Below are 21,470 nucleotides of genomic sequence, written 5' to 3'. Positions count from 1 at the left end.
TCACCCTCCCACACACATCTTTAGTACCCATATCGGATTTTAAAGGCTAGTCATTGGAGATCAATCTTCTGCTATCTCTTCGGTTTGTCCTAACACTCACGTTGGGGTGGGGATTGTCCTTGTAAATGTGTTGGGGTGGGAATTGTCTTTGTAAATAGTGTTGTAAATAATTACGTTAGTGACACGTCCAGATTAGGAGTGTACACGGATTCCACTGTACCCTCGCAACTCTCGATGGGTACTCCGCATAACGGAGGGACCTACGTACATACATATGATACATGGACATTTTTGGTTTTCGTAATCATGTAATACTCCATACCAGCGTACTTTCAGTGTTCAAGTCAAGTAAAATCACCGGTAACAACAATGGCGGCGCCCATTATCCGAGTGGGTAGCACTGATAAAGAAGTTTCAAAAGATTTGTGTCAGTTTGTTATTGACAAAGCAACTTCTTCAATACAAGAAAAGGGGCTATTTACAGTTGGAGTTTCAGGTGAATCAAACACAAAGAGGTGTCATCTGTTTGTCATGAAGGAGGAAGTCAATATTTAGGACGTTATAATTATTTTTTGTTGTCTAAAATAACTGACATTATAGACAGAAAAAGATTATTTGACGTCGGAAAATAGATACAAGTTGAAGTAACTCAATATTACTTTATATATTTATCAACACTTCATAAGAGTCCCCTAAAGGATACAAAATTTAAGACGAATAAAATATTTTAGATTTTAAAAGTTTTAACTTTTAACAAGTTTAAGGTTCATCATAACAAATGGACAAATATGGCTGTATTTATGTAAATGCTCTTTTGTTCCGACGTTGGAAAGTTCCGGGCGGAAAGAACTAACTAGACGAAAAGTTCCGGAGGAACTTATTGACTAGTTACTTTGTTCTTCCTCTGGTTTGAAAGTTCAACCGGAACAAAGTGACTAGTTGAAAAGTTCCAACGGAACATATCAACTAGTTAGAAAGTTCCTTTTTGCCAAATTAGTCAAACCGAAACTAACAAACTAGCCCAAAAGTTCCAACAGAACTTATCAACCAGGCAGAAAGTTCCATTTGGAGAATTGATGCAAAGTAAAAGCGCAACATATTATATTTGAACCTTTCAAAGGGAAACCAAGATACTGATTACAAAAGTCAAAAGGAACTTATCAACTAGCCACAAAGTTCCTCTTTGGCAAATAAGTCAAAACTGGAACTAACAAACTAGCCCAAAAGTTCCAACGGAACTTATCAACCAGTCTCAAAGTTCCATTTGGAGAATTGATGCAAAGAACCACATGAGGAGGGGGGGTATTCTTCCCTCTCTTTAGGGTACTATGAATACTAAATTTGCATATAATGCAACTTATTCCGTTTTATGTGAGCTATGAAATACAACTTAAATTTTGCATATTTGTCCCCAAAGAAACCCCTTTTAGTGCGTTGGGTATTCTTGTAAATTAATGATTTGCTCTTATATATACTGATACTCATTCTTCCCCCTCTTTCTACAAAAAGGACGAAATATGGTATATTCGGAACAATGTAACTAGTTGTTCTGTTCCGCCAGAACTATTCAACTAGCTACATTGTTCCCGGACTTTTCAACTAGCTACTTTTTTCCGGAAGTTTTCGACTGCACTCGGAATAAAACAACTAGTTGGAAAGTTCCATCGGAACGAAATAACTAGTTGAAAAGTTCGGCCGGAACAAAGTAACTGACGGAACATAGTGGCTGTTACATTTACATCTCAATAACTACTCTGTGTACAGACTTACCTGTACAGTTTTGAAACTTTTAAGGCCTGGCATCCACTAGATGTGTAAAAGTTAAATGCATTTTGTGTTTCAAAAAGATAAAAAAAAATTTGGATTTTGATCATGTTGACATGGTTGATGGGCATTTTTTTTTCGTTCCTGCAGAAAGTGTAAAAATAAACTAAGTTGGGATATAATTTTGAGATGCTCCCTCTCAGGTACAACTAATTGTATTTTATTGATTGGCACGGACAATAGACAGACAATAGATATCTACACAACAATACATGAGTTAAAGGGTGTAATTGAGTGGACAGTATCAAATGAAATTCAGGTGTTTGTTTATTTTTACACCTTCTGCAGGAAGGAAAAAATAATGCCCATCGAAATCCAAAAAATATTTTATCTTTCTGAAACACCTTTTATATATTTAGGGGATGCCAGGCCTTAAAACTTTTCCAACTGTACAGGTTAGTCTGTATATACTCAGAGTAGTTTTTGAGATGTAAATACAGCCATTTTCGTCCGTTTGTTATGATGAACCTTAAAGAGAATGAATCATCAGATGGTGAATGTATTTTAGATCTCTGTGAAAACTTTATAGTAAATTTTTATAATTATGTATAATGATAAATATACCTCCATCAAGTACCAGACAATTATAAAAGGTAATGGATAAACACACTTTTTAAAGTTTTATAAGTTTTTAATTTTTTATCTCATAAGGAATTTAGGGGTTAACCCAGATATTATATATATATATAGAGAGAGAGAGAGAGAGAGAATTATACATGGCAAAATCACCACTCAGGATTGATATTGGTTCCTCGTGGTGATACAGCATGCGATACAGATTTTGCCATGTATTGATCTGTTTATTATATATTTTAATAGAATCAGATTCATGAGATATCCTTTTTAAAATAGTTCAGAAATATGAGAGACAAGAAAATTATGATTTTCCAAGCTGCAGGTTTCACAGTGACCTTTATTTTCATATTCTACTGCAATCCTAACTCATTTGCCTACATAAATGTGGACAACAATGTTACCAAGTATCATCTATTCAAAGATTATGGACAGACAAGCAGTGGGATTCCTATATATATATATATGAACTCCACATAATCGACAGGGTTGCATTTTTGCTGCACTTAATATGTGTATACTTTGACTACTAGAATCTCTTCACTAGTAGCTTGATGTTAAAACTTTACTAACATGTGTTTTCCGCAGCGGAAATATATATATGTTACAGTAAATATGTATAATTAGGGTAATTTCAAATTGTGTTTGGTCGTTTGCGCTATTTTCATGGAAAAACCTGTTTTCCATCATCAAATAGAAGTTAAAACTGCTTGTAAATGATTCTAGAACACTTCACGGGTGTTAAAATGTGTCAAAATCACACAAAAAACAATTTAGAAACTTATGTATGTTTAAACCGGAAGTTTAAATAGCTTGTGTAAAAGAAAATAAATACGGTGAGAGTGTACGAAAAATCCGTACTTAATAGATATAACTAGAATATGACTTTGAAAGTAAAACAGTTCCATCCTTGTGTAAAACATTGTTTAATATATCTATCACATTAATGTTTGAAGGATCTTAAGCTAAAACAAACCACGTGCGTCAGTATGAAACAACAAAACAGAACGAATAACCGATTACGTTTTGTAGTTTTTACATCATAAGCTGGTTCTCGGTTGACTTTTATACTTTTTTTCGTTACGTTAAATTCAAGCAGATTCCAGTTTTCAGTGAAAAGAAAGAGAAATTTGTAGTGAAGCATTTAACTTTTTAATCTATCAGTATATATTTGATATTGAATAAAAATAACATATTAATATAGATTAGGTAAAATTATTAGTTTTGAAAATGATAAGAGCGCCCTCTTCAATATCAATAACAAACATGGCGGAATGTAAACATACCACCTCGCGAAATCAATTTTTTCACTTATTACTTGCTTATCATACGCTATAGTCCTCACTCTGCCTGGCAGGTTCAATTTTGGAGAATAAAACTGCGGACTATACAAGCCTTTTAACGGTATACATAATTTCTAAATTTTTCAGGAATTACATGTATGCATAATCACTAAAGAAAATGTCAGCGATTATACATAATAACTGGAATAAAGAGACAATGAATAAAAGTTATATAATTTATTCTATAAAAATCACAAACTACATTATAAATTTGGATGACATCTACTATGAGGGTCTGAATAGGGGTCCTTCATTTCTTTATTCTTTAATTTTTAGATACTTTTTCTCTATTCTTTATTTAATTTGTCCATTATTCTCTTTTCTGCATATTTCAACATTCCATTACCGGTTTTCTCTATCCTTTATCTTTTTTTTTGTCTATTGTTCTCTTTTCTTTATTTGTTATCTATATAGCCCTTTATTTTGCACTTTTTTCCCATTATTCTCTATTTGTAAATCTCATCTAGACCGTCTACTATTGAACATTTGCATGGCTGTTTGTGGTTGTTTTTTTGCAACAACAACAAAACAATACAAAAACTTAGCCTTTTACATACTACATTTGTAGTATTAAATCCGATTTTACTGCACATTGAAGAGAATTATCAACTCATAAACTGAATACAAATTTCATGTAATTTTTGTGAGGAAATAGCTCAGGCAAAAGTTGCAATGACCATTGATCGATTTGGATATTATTTCTAGGTCCTTTTTGGTCATATATACATGTAGCTCTTTATGTGTTTCGGTACTTATACATCCTTGGCTTTCAAATATTTGGCTTTAAGGTATATCCATCTTCGCTAGCCAAGGGTTACGATCCACTTCCCTCCTCTCCACCCTTGGCGGATTGAGATAAGGGAAGTGGATCATAACCCATGGCTAGCGAAGATGAGGTATATCCAGAGGCCATACAATTTATTAAGTGTTATTTTAATTTTTTTTAAATGTGTTTAATCCTAATAATCCTCACCTCTAACATTTGTCTTTTTTTATCATTTTAACTATCAACTTCTTGGAACCCCAGAATTCCTTTCATGTGTAACACATATGAATTTCTTGCATTGAAATGAGCATAATCATGATAATATTTACATTAGTTACAAAATTAGTTTCTGCTATATCATAAACATGGTTTATCAAAGTGTAAAACAAGCGAAAAAAAATTTAACGGACCTATCACATTCTATGGGGACATAGAGATAAGGTGTATAATTTATACTCCTATTCAATAATAATAATAAGTTGTCTTTCTTCCTATAGGCAATGATTCAATATCATAGGAAATCAGGTATAACTGTCTATATTGAGAATTCGTATATAAATGTATATATAATGTATAACATTACAAGCTTGAAATATCAAGAATTCTGTAGCAAACTAACTGTCCACATTTTTTCAGAAAAAAGCAAATTTAAATGCTGAATTAATTTTGGGGGTTATAGTACCAACAGTTAAGGAATTAGGGGCCAAAAATAAGCATTTTTGTAACTTCCAGACAATAATTTGTGTGTTAGTGTATGGATCTCTCTGACATTGTACCACACGGTTCCAAATCACAAAGGGAATGCTGGGATTGATTTTGGGGGTAATTGCCTAAAAATTTTAGGAATTAGGGGCCAAAAAAGGGGCAAAAAACAAGCATTTTTCTAGTTTCATGACAATAACTTGTGTGTAAGTGTATGGATATTTCTGAAATTGTACTACAAGGTTCCATATCACAATGGAAAAGCTGGAATTGAGTTTGGGGGTAATTGCCCAAAACGTTTTGGAATAAGGGGTCAAAAAGGGGCCAAAAATAAGCATTTTTGTAGTTTCCAGACAATAATTTGTGTTCATGTGTATGGATCTCTCTGAAATTGTACTGCAAGGTACCATACCACAAAGGGAAGGCTGGGATTGATTTTGGGGGTAATTGTCTCAAAGTTGTAGGAATTAGGGGCCAATCAGGGGCAAAAAACAAGCATTTTTCTAGTTGCAGGACAATAACTTGTGTGTAAGTGTATGGATCTTTATGAAATTGTACTACAAGGTTCCATATCACAAAGGGATAGCTGGGTTTGAGTTTGGGGGTAATTGCCTTAAATGTTTAGGAATTTGGGGCCAAAAAGGGGCAAAAAAACAAGCATTTTTCTAGTTTCCAGACAATAACTTGTGTTCAAGTGTATGGATATCTCTGAAATTGTACTACAAGGTACCATACCACAAAGGGAAGGCTGGGATTGAGTTTGGGGGTGATGAATCATAAGGGGGTTCAAAAAATTTGGGGGGAGGGATTTTGTTTTCCTTTTTTCCTTTTTTTTTCTTTAAAATTTTCCATTTTAAATTGGTTATTTCTGATTTATATATAAAAACAAATAATAATGATATGGTTTGAATAGGTAAAATAAAAATTTATAAGTTCTTAGACCACACTCATTTTGTGTCAGAAACCTATGCTGTGTCAAATATTTAGTCACAATCCAAAGTCAGTGTGTATCAAGCTTGAATGTTGTGTCCATATTTGCCCCAACTGTTCATGGTTCGACCTCTGCGGTTTTATCAAGCTGCGCCCAGCGGAGCATTTTATTTTAAAATGCAGAAATCTGCTTATGTTCTTCACTGATTAAAACTGTCTAAACTTTGATTTATAAGCGGAGCTTACTCCTGTAATTTTATTTATATATAATGTACCTATTTTGTAGCAAAAAAATAAGTATGGTAACCACATTGTCAATCTAATTATACCCCATGCAACAAAGTTGCGGAGGGTATAATGTTTTTGACCCGTCCGTCAGTCCTGTTTCTTGTCATCGCAACTCCTCTCAAACCACACAACAGAATTTTATGAAACCTTTTTAGATAATAAGGACATACTATGTAGTTGTGCATATCGACAGGAAGTTACGATTCAATTTTTTTTCTAGGAGTTACGCCCCTTTGAACTTATTTGCTTTAATGTACTACTGCAACAGTTTGTCATCGCAACTCCTCTGAAACCACACAAAAGAATTTCATGAAACCTTTTTAGATAATAAGGACATAATATGTAGATGTGCATATCGACAGGAAATTATGATTAAATTTTTTTTCTAGGAGTTACGCCCCTTTAAACTTATTTGCTTCAATGTACTTCTGCAACAGTTTGTCATCGCAACTCCTCTGAAACCATACCACAGAATTTCATGAAACTTTGTAGATAATAAGGACATACTATGTAGATGTGCATATTGACAGGAAATTATGATTCAATTTTTTTTTCTTACACTTATTTTATTTCTCCAATGACAATGTGGGGATGTGGGGTATGTGAGCGGGCTCACTAAGGTTCTTTATTCAATTTAAATCCTTTAATTGCTTCTGTTCTGTTATGTCCAGCATTGATGTGCAGCATATGGGTCAATTTAAGAAAAACGTTGAATTTTCAGCACACCTATCTTTGCCCTTAAGTATTCTAATGTTTTTTTTTTAATGGAAAATGTACATGATGTAGTTGTAAGTGTTTAAATGAAAATTTGTAGGATTTATGAGTCGGAACACCAATAATAAATATGATTTAGATTTATTTTGATGAGATTAAAAGATATTTAAGTCTGAATTTATGTGGGTACAGTGTCATGGTTACACATTTTAATTGATTTTTCTATTTTTTGATTGCCTTGATATCTGCAAAAGAAACTATTTTAGAATGTAAATGATAACTCAAATGAAAAATCAAGCTTCTTTATTATTCTATGTAAAAAAATAATCTACAAATTATCCTGTTACTGATTATAGACTAACCGTTAAATTGTTTCCCCCTATGAATATGGAACTATTCAGTGATGATTTCAAAAGCAAAAATCATCCTTAAGATTTAACACAGCAATGTTTCTTGCATAACAGTATAGAGCAAAGAAAATTCGAGACATTTAGCATGTTTAGTGAAAAAAAATTAGTAGGTACCCTTTTGTCATGTCTGTTACAAACAAATTTATTAAATACAACAATGTTATACTTGTACATGTATAAAGCGCAACTACATGTATGTGCACGTGTTGGAAACCGAAATCACAGCAGAAAAATATCATCACTGTATCAAAGGGAGAAGTGATTTCACAACAGCATTCATAAATGAAGAAATATGTCTATCCTGTTATCATGAAACTGAAACGTCTTTAAAAAGTATATAATTACATATAATGGAATGTTTGGTTGTTTGAACTGATTTAAAGGTTACAATGTCTTAATCTTTGCAATTTAGCATATATACAAAATGCAATACTGCTATTGGTAACAGGATAGACAAAAAGGGTAACAGGATAGAACTTAATATGGTGATATATCGCTAACGTACATTCCAGTTACCAAAAACAAAACGAAAAAAGTAAACCAACATGCGAGGGAATTACTTGATGTTGGGTTTATTAGAAAGAGAAAAATAATGCTGAACATTATGAATTGTTATCTTAGACTTATGTTGCTGGTGGTTACATTTATAACCTTTGAAAACCAATTTTTATAGGTATTTTTCAGTACAACATGGAAAATAGACAAACAATCTACCATTACACAGAACGATAATAGAAGTTGTACTCTTGAAAACCATCTTATTGGCCATGAAAAACAAGCTTAAAATTTTATCACAACCTTTTCCAAATAACCCAAATTTTCTTTTGAACATGGTAATAGGAGAGACAAAATATTGTACCGCCTATCAAAAAATATTCTTCTATCATGACATTATCAACATGATCAAGATTGTATCTTTTTATATGCTGTTCCACAAGAATTGTTTGTTTTGATTTGCTAAGCTTATTAAAAGGGTAGTTTAAATTAGCAACTTTTATTCAATTTTGCAATTTCAAAATTCAACATTTTTTTTTTAAATGACCCATATCAGAACAGGATCAATTAAAGGATTTGATTTTGATTAGATTCAAAATATGGTTATCATACTTATTTTCTGGAAGCAACCTATTTTTGTGCAACCTGTAGCATGAAAATAATTAGACAACCTGTACTAGTACTCTTTATTTTATTATTGAAAAACATGATATGTGCTACTTTTTTACAAAATATGAGCACATTTTATCATTGTTTTATTGCACTCACATACTGCCTTAAAAGGTCATCAGAAAGATCATTTGAACATGTTGAAAGATTATTTTTGCTAATGCTTACTGAAATTTTTTTCTAATTTCTTTAAGGGATGACTGTAATATTGTTTCTGTCTATGAAGAAATAACATAAAAAATGTGGTGCACACTGAATAACATGAATAACCAGCATAGCGTGGTTATCCAAAAGTGTGCACCACATTTTTGATGTTATTTCAAATAGACAGAAACAAAATTAGTCACTCCTTATAATTTAATTCTAAATTCCAATTCTAAGGAGTAAATAATGAAAAACGTTGATGACTTCACAATCACATGACAAAATTATGTCTTTGAGCTGATAGACAAAAAACTTTCAGCCAATCAGAAGAGGTGTTACATCCAAAATTAATTTATATATATGTATAAATGCAAAAAAAAAATCTTTATTTCAGGAGGAAGTTTAGTTAAATATTTGTGCAATGGTTTGCCTTCATTCACAACAGACTGGACAAAATGGAGAATATTTTTCTGTGATGAAAGACATGTATCATATGACAATTCAGAGTGTACATACAGTTTATATAAAAGTGGACTTGTTGATAAAGTTGGTATGCCTCCAGAAAATATATTTCCCATAAACCCAGACCTATCAGGTAAGTTGTTTGGATGACAGACAGCAAAAAATATACACTTGTTTCCTGCCTTCTGGCAGAAAAAAATAGGGTACCATGGAATTTAGATTTTTTTTAAGAGGGTACCCAACACTTTGACTAAAAAGTAAAACAACAAAAATGCCTAACTCCAAGGAAAATTCAAAACATAAAGTTCTTTATAAAATGGCAAAATCAAAAGATCAAACAAACGGAAAACAACTGTCATATTCCTGACATCCCTCGGATTTCAAATGTTTGGCTTTGAGCGTTCCTGATGAAGGTAAATCCAGAAAAGCGCATCGGAAGCATGAAATTATTAAACGTGTTGTTTTCAATTTTTTGGTACAGGCATTTCCTTATGTAGAAAATGGTGGATTAAACCTGGTTTTATAGCTAGCTGAACCTCTCACTTGTATGACAGTCATATAGAATTCCATTATATTGACAACAATGTATGAGCAAAACAAACAGACATAATAGTAAAAATGTCTAAAAATTGGGGTACTGTGAGCAGTCAATATTGTGTTATAGTCTTAATCACTATTAAAAAAATAACTATTTCAACAAAGAAAGAAGAAAAATGCATATAGACACTCTATAAACAAAGTACATAAGCAAAAATGAAAGACAAGAAAACAGAAATGACCATAGCACAATAACACAATGGTGGAATGTATAAATACCTAGCCACGCCAAAAGTATATTAATTACCAAAAATGGACTGAAATAGATTTATCTCGTTTAATTTTCATAAAATTTTGACAAGATATTTTCTTTGACCTGTGGACAAGAATAGGAAAATTTCAAGAAATTTGAACTACACAATGTACAGAATAATTTCATTGGATATATAGCAGTTTGACAAATACTTATTTTGATCATTGAGAAGCTTGATTTTTCCTTACTAATAGTATGTGATTTAAATGTTTTGCTGGTTTTTAAAGAGTTAACCCCCTTACTAAGGTGTTCTGTACCCCCTTAAATATTTTACAAAATCTATATAGGGAAATGTTCTGGACTTCAACAGTGTTTAGGGAGCTACCATTTGATTTTTATGGGGGGGGGGGGGGGGGGGGGGCTAGGATGAAATTTGAAAAAAATAGGCAGGACAGAGTTAGACAGGAGTTTTGAGTAAAAAAAAAAGGCAGGATGAGACACTTGCCAAAAAAAAAAAAGTCAGGATGACAATTTAGGTTAAAAAAGTCAGGATAAACTTTAAAAAAAAAAAGGCAGGACCTGATAGAGTGAAAAATAAAAAGGCAGGACAGAGATTACAACTAAAAAAAAATGCAGGACAAAACTTTTCATCCTAGCCTCCCCCCCCTCCCCATAAAAATCAAATGGTAGCTCCCTTAACCAAAGATGTCTGGACTTTAATAGTGCTTTTCCAAAAAAGTGCATAAAATGTGTTTACTGTTAGGGAGGCAGGAAACACAACTATATTGTTTTTTGATCTCAGAAAGTTACCAATTTAGTGTTCACATAAACCCATAGCAAGTTCTTACAAATAAAAATAAATTCAAATTAGATAAAGATTCCACACTTGCATTTCTATTTTTAGTCGTTTTATGCTGATAGCCAACTTTTTTTAATGTCCTCAACATATTCAGAGAAAAAACCCACAAGTGGAAATAACACAAGAGAAATTTATGTAACATGAGGTTTATCAAGATTTATCTAACTACTGCATCTGATGCCTCATTATCTTATAAAATCATACTCTCCCTGGCTAATAAATAGATGTAGTGCTAAGTAATGACTCCAAAAAGAGAAATTCAGTACTAGATTTTCATTTTTATTTTTAAAGTCTGAAATTTAAAAATCCAAAATATTCTTATTAACAACATGTGTTTAGGATATTTACCAAATGCACGATATTAAAAGATTATATAGTAATAACAGCATCTGTAAAGTATTAATAATTTACCCCAAGTTCACTATCAAAACGAAGTAGAGGAGATTATATCTTTTTTACCTGTCCATCATTAGGTCAGTCTGTCAGTCATTTTGGTGTCTGGATGCTAAGGCAAGTATATGTACTTTGTTTTTGATTGCAAACAATCTTGGATATATGGTCACATAAATTCATTCATTATGTGCATGTCCGAAGTCAGAAGCCTGTTATTCAGTGGTTGTCATTGGTTCACGTCTTTCATATTCGTGTATTGTTATGAATTAGTCTGTTTTGTTGTGTAAATGTTTTCATATTTTTTATGTCTGGGCATTTTATAGCTGACTATAAGATATTGGTTTTTCTCATTGTTCATGTTGTTGAACATGTTGAAAGCTGTATGGTGATCTATAATTACTTATATATCTATGTCTTTTGAATTCTGGTGTCTCATTGGCAATTATACAAAAGGCTTTCTAAACTTTTAAAACACAACTATTGAAAGATATGTAATGTTGGTAGTATCTTATCATGTAATTTTCTTACTTATTGGACAGCTTTATATATATATATATATAATTGGTACATAGAATCATTGCAAGGTCTGCATGTCCGTCAGGCAGGGTTTTAACTGACCTTGACCTCTTTTCATAGATCAGTGACAAAGGTTAAGTTATTATGTTCAAGTCGATATCTCTGATGATTAGCAATTGATCAACTATATTTAGTGAATGGAATGATTGTTAGGTCTACATGTCCATCTGATAGTGTTCATCTTACATTGACCTCAAACAAACTTAAGTAAAAGAAAAACAAACATAGTACAGGTGATTGGTAAAGTAACACAATTATAAAACGAAATGTGATATTGGCAGTTAAACATCTTGAAATTCTAGACAATAAGATCAAAACAAATTACATTTATTATCAATACATGTTTCAGTTGAAGATGCAGCTGTTGACTATGAGAAAAAGATACGATCGGTTTTCCCAGGAACAGATATTCCAAGATTTGATTTGTTACTGTTAGGAATGGGACCAGATGGTCATACATGCTCTCTTTTTCCTGGACATCAACTATTGGAAGTAGGTTGAATTGATTTCTTATTGCTGGGATTGGGATATTCACACACATTCTCTGTTCCCAAGATGGCGATTGATTGTAAAGATAGGACCAAGTAAAAACAGTTGACCTGCCCCTGTTAAGAAAAAAAAACTTTAAACTTTGTCTTAAAAACTAAGGTTTCAACTCCTTCATGCAAAGTCGACCTTAGATGGATTTGGCTATTTTTTTAGGTCCTTTTGGGTCATATCATGCATATAGCTCTTCAATTGTTTCTGTTCGAATACATCTTGGCTTTCAAATATTTGGCTTTGAGAGTTCCCAATAAAGGTCAATCCAGAAATGCATTTTGGACGCATTAAATTTATACTGTGTTGATTTCATTTTTTTAAAGAGTTTATGAATGCTTCATGAATACTATAAAACATCTTATTTTCTTGATTTGTCAATGCATATTTACAATTACATGTTAAATCAAAAGTTTTTGTATTCTAAAATAGAGTTAGAAAGGGGTAAGACTTAATATTTAAAGGGGCACTAGCTACGAGATATATAAAAAATCTAATGTATGTTTTTTTTTGTTCAATCATTAATGAAAGTGAAATAGTGAAATAATAATTCGCTTTTAGCAGCCAGTATGGCTCAGTTTTGTCAAATTCAGCTAAGAAACATTGATAATGAATTATTCACTTGCAAGTGAATAATTCGACCTCATTGAATCCGTATTCATGTGAACTTCAATTTAACCACTTAGCTAGAGATGAATAACGCATGCATTGTGCATGTTCGATTATTAATAGGAAAAGAATGTCAACATTGAAAGTGAAACAAAGGTAAATCATTTGATTGACTGATTCGATCCACAAAAAACAATCTTATACAGGTAAAAACGATGATTAACATATATTTTTAATCTTTAATATGAAATTAAAGAGACCTAGACAAATCCAATTGCACAAATTCGCTTTCTATTTATATCTATATGTTTATATCGCTTATATGACCATCGGAGGTCTTCGGAGGTCAACTCGACAGTTAATTAGATGGCGTCAAGACTAAAATACACACGAAATGAAGCTACATATCATCGAGCCCATGCCCTGTAAATTGTTTATTTTATACTTTTTATAATTTGGATAAATGTTTTTCATGGTTATAAATCAAATATGAGAATTTAAGTCAAATCAGTGAACATGAATTTGACAGCTAGTGCCCCTTTAATGTATGTTGATGGGAATTAGATGTAAAAATCAATCAGATAGGAAATATCTGAAACATTGGTCAAGGGAGGGCTGTTGTGACCTCTGTATCATGGTTAAAGTTTTGTTTATGTTTAAGATTTTTGGTAAGAACCTGATAATTTATCACAATGTATATTTACAACAGAATAAGTCAAGATATGAGCTGTTCAAAATATTGTCATAAAGAAGGGTGTAGCATCCATTCGATAGGAGTCCATTGAGTAAATATATTTTCCAACAGGTAACATTGTCTTAAGACACATGTGCTTATGACTGACTCCATTGGTTCATGGCATGCACTCCTTGAGTGCAGGACGTCGTTGGTTTGAAATCTGGCTGGGTCAAATAATAAAAGAAAATAAAATTGATTGCTGCTTCTCTACCAAACAAGGTGCATTTCGAAATACTAAGGATATTCTACTCCAGGAGCTGTATTTAGCAAAACCTTTCGGCATTTGGGCCCTCAATTCTCTTCAACATTGTACATTATTTGGCCTTTTCAACTCCTTTGATTCGAGCATCACGGATGAGCCTTTTAAAGACAAAAAGCCCAGTTGGCGTACAAAATTTTAATTCTGGTCTTCTATGATGAGCTTATTTGGAGTAAGATCAGTATACTGTGTGAATTAAGAAATATTTGTGGGTATTTATTATAGCAATTGTTGAACAAAGGAAATCCTGCAAACAAAGTGCTACAAAAGTTTAAAATGCAAGTTTTGATTTTTATGAAACTTTTCCTGTCTCAATTATTTGCAGTCATCAAAACATCCCAAACATTCCAATTATTACTGAAGATACAGACATTTGTTTTGGTGGACTTTTTTTTTTCTTTGGGATAGCGCAGTCAAAATTAAATATTTCTTTCACCATTTAATTCTACAACAGAGCATGATTAAATCTGTACATGTTGTCATGCTGAATATTCATGTATAAAATCATGATGGTCGTTAAGCATCAACTCAAGATATTTTTGTTAACTTTTCAGAAAGAAATAAGATAGTCTTACTCCTATCCTCTAGTCATTTGACAGACTTGATAAATAATAAGTGCAAGATCATTTTAAGTGTGTGTCAAGCCTTGGCTGAATTGATCTTATATTGCAAAGGAATGATGCTTTTGCAAATTCTCTATTCCCGGAAACATTCAGGAGAATAGAAGTAATTTTTGGTTAAATTGTATTAATACAGCAAGTTATGGAACCTTGTATGTTTCCTGTTTCAAGACAGCCAATGCTATAAAATGTAATAGGTTGTTTACAAACTTATCATTTGGTCTGTGTTGAAAAGCTATCTCATTAGTAATCATATCACATCTCCTTTTATAGGTGATAATAATATTAATGCAACCTTTTCACCCAAACATTTCTCTTACTTTATTTAAGATTTTCTTCTTGAATTGTCCCTTGAAACTCTTTTCAAAACTTCTGTCGGTGGTTTTTCAAACCTGTTTGTTATAGCGACAAATTTAAGGCGATAAGCACTGAGAGTCGCATACATATCTGATATTAGTACTAAAAGCAGCAAAAGCAAGATTATATTGATTACAGAGTTTATTCTTTTTTCTAAAGACTCAGAAACTGAAGATTAAGTGTTGTTTTTCTTTGGTATTCAGGAAATTAAGCCTAACAACGAAGATCAGACTGATCTAAGATTTAAGTCCTCAAATGTTTATCTTTTGTCAATAATGTCATCCTTTTTCACTCTTCAGTATACCATATTAGGTGCAAACATCACTAAAATAAATATTTAAAGGAGGTATACCATGATAATAATTACTAAGCCAAGATCATATTTCATATATTTCCACTACCTTAATCTTAGTTCTTATAAGAACTTCACGTTTGATATCAATTCATTCAGTATGTGTTCGGTGGCTTTTATTTACCTATGCTATTATTTAATTATGAATTCCAATTAATTGGCTGCACATATCTGAATTTAGTGCTATCATAATGTCGGGACATTATCGAATGTACGACAAGAAAACGAATGAAATGTGTTTTAAAGTTTTAAAGTATCTCTTGTATAATATGCATTTTTTGTGTAGACATTTCAAATAGTCACAACAAGGCACCAACCTGCCAAAATGAATGATTGTTCATGTACTAAATATATTGTCTAATAAGTGAATCTTATAATTGTCTGTATGGTTGTCTGGCCTAATAAATGTTTCTATACACTTTTCTTGCGTTTTCTATTGCCTTTATTATCAATTGATTCAAAAACTCGTATGCTCGATCAAATTAAGTAAAATACGAAAGTCAGGAAAGCGTCCATCGACTCTTGTTGAATTAACAGGTTAACAGAATGTAAATAAAAATCGTATTTTCATAATTCGTAATTAATTAAAGGCTTCCTTTTAATCTCCTTATCAATTCATCTTATAGTCTTGGAAGATTTTTTTATGGATATTTATTGAATAATTCACCATAAGTAATTATAAAAGAATTTCAATAGGACATTTGTTGTATCATCCTATCACTTGTTTGCATTGTCTTTTCTGTAATTGATTTCTGCAAAAATACATGAACAGACCATTAAAATAACATTTTTCATTATTGAAACTAGACAAGAAATGATATTTCTGGTTTGACAACATTTCTTAGAAGTATGTTTTTCTTTTGTATGCTAGAAGAAAAACAACTCCCCATGTGAATTCAAATAACTTGTTGACTAAAAGAGTATGACAATGCGCTGATGTCTCCTACCTGTATTATTGCAGAATATTGTTTTCCTTTTAATCATGTTTAATGGCTCTTACATTATTAACACAGTTTAGAAGAATCTCATGGGATTTTACAATATCTAAAAAAAATCTTAGTTATTTGTAAATCAAAATGAACTTTTATTGTTTTGATTGTCTGGGCATTAAAGTAGTTCAAATATAAAATCTCCGAGGTACAAAAGGGGCATTGTGAAATTTTGAAATGTTGGGGATAGTTCCAATTGTTGATTTATGATCATTTGAATGCTGTTGTTGAACATGTTTATTCATACTATTGTTTACTATTCTTCACACCTTAAAAAAAGAGGCGAAAGACACCAAAGAGATAGTTTATCATTTTTAGTTTACATACGTGAGCTATTGCCATCCCTTGGACTCGAGCATTACTTAAGAGACATTATATTAAGATCCTCTCTGAAACTACTGAACAAATTTCAACCAAGCTTGGGATGAATGGTCATTGGGTATCTATTATAAAGTTTGTGTGTTTTTCAATCAGCAAACAAACATGAACCCCACATGGACCATAAGGGTAAACAAAAGTACATTAATGGTCTAAATTCTTGAAAACCATAACAGAAAGAGGAAATCTTACTAATAAAAAATGTCCAGAATATCAAGATCTACTTCCTTTTTCACCAAAATCATCAGATTACTGCTAAATATGAGTTATTGTCCTTAAATTTAAATTTTCTTAACCAATTTCAATAAAATTTGGAATGAACGATTCTAAGGTATTTGGTATAGTTTTTGATTTTTTTCGTTCATTCCAAAAACTTGGCCGTGGTGGCTAAAGATAGAACATAAGGGTCTAATACATTAGTTGTCTTTTATCTTAAAAACCATAATTTAAAGATAGAAAAAATCTGACAGGGACAAAAATGCTTTAAATGTAAGATATACTACCTATTTTAACCAAATAATCTCGTTGCATCGTATTAATTTTTAAAAAGTAAATGCCAAGTGAGCGATACAGGTTCCTGGGAGTCTTTTGTTCTGTGAAGAAGATGAAGAATATTTATTGTATCCAATTAAAAGGCCCGTTTCCGAGCATATACATATATATATAGTATTAATTATGCAGTAATTTTTAAGATATATTACCTTAAAAATATATGATTAAATAACTATACTCCATACCAGATGGTGTTTAAAAATAAATAAAATAGAATATTAACCCTCTCTAATACATAAAAATAAATAAACTACATCACTACTACATGTATATTTAGTTAGTTACTGGAATGCAAATTTTCTCTTATTTCAAAACAAGTACTTATAAATCTTGACACTGACATATTAACATTTTCAGACTCACATGACATTAACCAAATAAATTGTTCATACTTTGAAATATAACTAAAGTGACTTAATAAGGGAAGTTTTTACATTGAATGCATGCTTCATTAAGAATAAAACTCCGTTCCTTTTCATATGCAGTGCATTCCATTAAAAAATGAAACTCTTCTTCAACCTGCATATTTTTACACTGCCCACAAAATCTTTTATCTTTATCGATTTTTTTTATATCTACCTTTCTCAATAGCTAACTGATGAGCACTGATTCTAAATTGAGTTAAGCTTTTTCGATACTGAAATTTATTAACTTGACATAAATATGCTTCCCTTTTGAAGATGTTTTTAAATTTAAAATAAATACGCAATTTTCCTTTTTAAACATTTGCATTATCTTCTATAGTATTTTTCCAGTAAATCCTATATCTACTAATCAAAATATTTTTAACCTTTTCAATGTCAAAACTTTCCATATCAACATCAATACATCTTAAAATATATACAATATTAGAATACCAAGATGACTTATTACATTTGTGAGTGTCAATACTTGTGAATATGGCTTGTTTTAACAAATGATCCTTTTCTAAACCATTAATTCTTTGTAAAAATTTTAAAATAGAACAAATGATTTCAATATGCAATATATGTTCGCGGTTATTATCAGGTTAGAAATTTAATGTTGGCGTTTATCCAGATCAGGAATTTATATTCTTAATTGTAAGAAAAGAATAATTTAACGATTTTCTGCACTTTTTTACATGTTTTAATGCATTTTACTTTATATCGCTCATCAACGTTACAACTAAGAATTCAGTACAATGCATTCGCTACCCACACAGGGTATAGACATTTCCATGCTAAACAGTAGGGCCAATATTCCTTGTATTTGTTTAAACTTAGTAAAATAAATTTATTTTTATATGATAGTCCAATGTTTCACTCCCAAATTCGGATTCGAAAAGTTGTAACCTACCAGATTTTTGATATTAAATTATTTTATCTGAGTCTGGGTGATCGTTTTTTAAACACCGAATTTAATTCGACAAATGTGAAATGGTTATAGGTAAGGCAAAGAATACCTGTATTCCGGCGACAAATACACAGCAAGATAATACCAATACCGTTAAGTGAATGGTTGCCTCCCCCCCCCCCCAAAAAAAAAAACGTTCTTTTCCTGCAAATATACAGTAACTTGATTTTCACGATTTTGTTTCCCAAATTTATACATGAAATGTGAAACTATTTATTGTAGGAAAAGACTAGATTGATAGCTCCAATAAGTGATTCACCGAAACCTCCTCCCTCACGTGTTACCATGACTTATCCTATTATTAACAACAGCTCATATGCTGTGTTTGCATCATGTGGAGAGGGTAAAGCTGATATAGTCCAGGTATGTTTAAGTATTTTTAATTGAGCGTAGTCTAACACTATATCTGCTAGCACTTTGTGTCTCTTATCGGGAAAATTAACTATTTGTTGTCTCATTTGCTTTTTTTTGTGTTAAATAATGTAATTTCAAATGCATTCATAGCTGCATGTTTTTTGTCTTCACTTTAGATAAAGGGATGTTCTTTCCAGAGTTTGGGCTGAACAAATTAACAATCCTTTAATTGTTTTCAAGAGTTGGCTTGTTTTTGGTAGTTCAAAAACACGTACTGCTGAACCACAAAACATGAAAATTATGCTCAAACATTATTATAATATTCAAAATAATCTTTGAAGATTAAGTGTTGTTTTTCTGTGGTATTCAGGAAAACAAGCATAACAGCGAAGATCATACTGATCTAAGATTTAAGTCCTCAAATGTTTAACTTTTGTCAATAATGTCATCCTTTTTCACTCTTCAGTATACCATATTAGGTGCAAACATCACTCAAATAAATATTCAAATAATTAACAGGTATGCATAGGAACTAATTTGTTTCAAATAGGTACATTATACTATATGTTATTCTTAGCTGGTTCCTGATTTTGTGGTTAATACTGTATGACTTTTGTTGAAAAAGAGAGGCGAAGGATACCAAAGGGACATTCAAACTTATAAGTCGAAAATAAACTGACAACGCCATGGCTAAAAAAGAAAAAGACAAACAGACAAAACAGTACACAAAACAGCATAGAAAACCAAAGAGCAACACGAACCCCACCAAAAACTGGGGGGGATCTCAGGTGCTCCGGAAAGTTACATCTGGAATAGGACATATGACTGATATTTCTACAAACATTTGTAATTGTAAAAATTATGATTGGTTTGTACTTTTATTATAATTATTTATTTACACAAACTAATATGAAAAAGAAGTAACCAATGGATATATAAGAAACGTCTTGAAAGTCATTCACATATTTGGAAAGGAAATGAAAATTATATATTAATTACATTGCCGAGTAATCAATTGAAAGTCTGTATTTACTGAGAACGGTTGTTAACTTGTTGATCTACCAATTACTATCTAACAATTGGCAGAAATGAAAGCAAGATTTACAGCCATAAGTCTTTGATTCTTATAATGAAAATCAATGATTAATTAATACAGAATATGACATTGCCTTACAGTCATTTACGAACGATTTCGTTTCGACCAAAAAAAAATAAACTGATTTGCACAAATGTCAGATATGATTTGATGTTGGTGTATTGCTCGAAGATGTTGTGAAATTCGAAAATTGGTGAAATTAAATTCGAAAATTCATTATTGCTTGAATGTTGCGTTTTAGAATTACTTTCTAGCATTTTAAGTTACACATGATTTTGATTTCTTCAGAGAGTTTTAGAAGGAAAGGAAGACGTTCTTTTACCAGCTGCCCGTGTCCAGCCGACCAATGGAGAAGTAATTTGGTATTTAGACAAAGGTGCTGCATCCAAAATGAAAAACATTTGACTAAGAAAGTCAATTAGTAAACTATAGTATTTACATGCTTTCCGAATCTGTTAAAGTACACATATGCATAATAAAGACATATTTTACTAGTATATATTGTCATACATTCTTGATATTTCTTTTAAACTGCTTACATTCTCTTCCAATCTTACAAACTGTTGTATATAATCCAGATTAGTTTGAAACTTATCCCTTATGTTTTAGCATTATGATAAGAATCTTAATATTCCGTCATGGGAAATAAAAAAATGGAACATTTGTTTCATAATTTTGTTATTAAATACTGAATATGAACTAAATGAGTATATTCTTATATGCCTCAATTTATTAAGCATTTATGTAATAAACTGTTAACACAACTTTGAATTGTTTGAAGTACTATGGATTTTCTACCCAATGAATAGATTACCAAAGGTGTATTTGGCAAAACCTTTCGGAACATGCATCATGAATGCTGTTCAATTCGTATTGTATTTGGCCTTTTATTTTTTTGTTTTATGTGCGCCTGGTGTATAAAATATAAACCTTGTATCTTTGATGAGGGTTTTTTTTTTATATCAGATTATATATTTTGCAATTTACAATTTGGAACTCCCCATAGAAAGTTGACCTTAGAATGGATGTCTTGAAAGTTACATGTGTTGACCTTTGGGTTTGAAATGTTATCAGAAGAGAATGGAAAGAGGTTTTCAATATTTTATTTTTCCCTTAAAAAGACTTATATTTTGTTTGCAAAGATGCATTCATCATGAAAAACGTCTTATCACCATTTATTTAAGGATAATAAAATTTCACGCGATAAATTTTATGTGACTTTAATATTTGAATGAGTTTTGAAATTTGCAATGTTGTGTTTTCAAATCGTCTTCTTGCTGTTCTTGATACTGTTTTTAATACAGAACTATTTTTTATGC

At 31.4% G+C, this 21,470-nt stretch overlaps 1 protein-coding gene across 1 annotated transcript; it reads left to right on the top strand.

The window, feature by feature from the left end:
- Nucleotides 1-351: 351 nt before the first annotated feature.
- Nucleotides 352-20,915, top strand: LOC127729985 (6-phosphogluconolactonase-like). The gene is made up of 5 exons (XM_052237991.1): nt 352-496; nt 9,253-9,453; nt 12,288-12,430; nt 18,924-19,064; nt 20,440-20,915. The coding sequence occupies exons 1-5, from the start codon at nt 370-372 to the stop codon at nt 20,554-20,556; spliced, it is 729 nt and encodes a 242-aa protein (XP_052093951.1). The 5' UTR covers nt 352-369; the 3' UTR covers nt 20,557-20,915.
- Nucleotides 20,916-21,470: the final 555 nt, after the last annotated feature.

The sequence above is a fragment of the Mytilus californianus genome, unplaced genomic scaffold, assembly GCF_021869535.1.
Source record: "Mytilus californianus isolate M0D057914Y unplaced genomic scaffold, xbMytCali1.0.p SCAF_2, whole genome shotgun sequence".
Taxonomy (NCBI): Eukaryota; Metazoa; Mollusca; class Bivalvia; order Mytilida; family Mytilidae; genus Mytilus; species Mytilus californianus.
This window is presented reverse-complemented; position numbering and strand designations above follow the sequence as displayed.

Bases quoted from the DNA above. Each gene is read 5' to 3' on its own strand.
- LOC127729985 (XM_052237991.1), top strand. From the start codon at position 370: ATGGCGGCGCCCATTATCCGAGTGGGTAGCACTGATAAAGAAGTTTCA. The intron at 12,431-18,923 runs GTAGGTTGAATT...TATTTATTGTAG, and splicing joins CTGGACATCAACTATTGGAA to GAAAAGACTAGATTGATAGC. The intron at 19,065-20,439 runs GTATGTTTAAGT...TGATTTCTTCAG, and splicing joins GTAAAGCTGATATAGTCCAG to AGAGTTTTAGAAGGAAAGGA.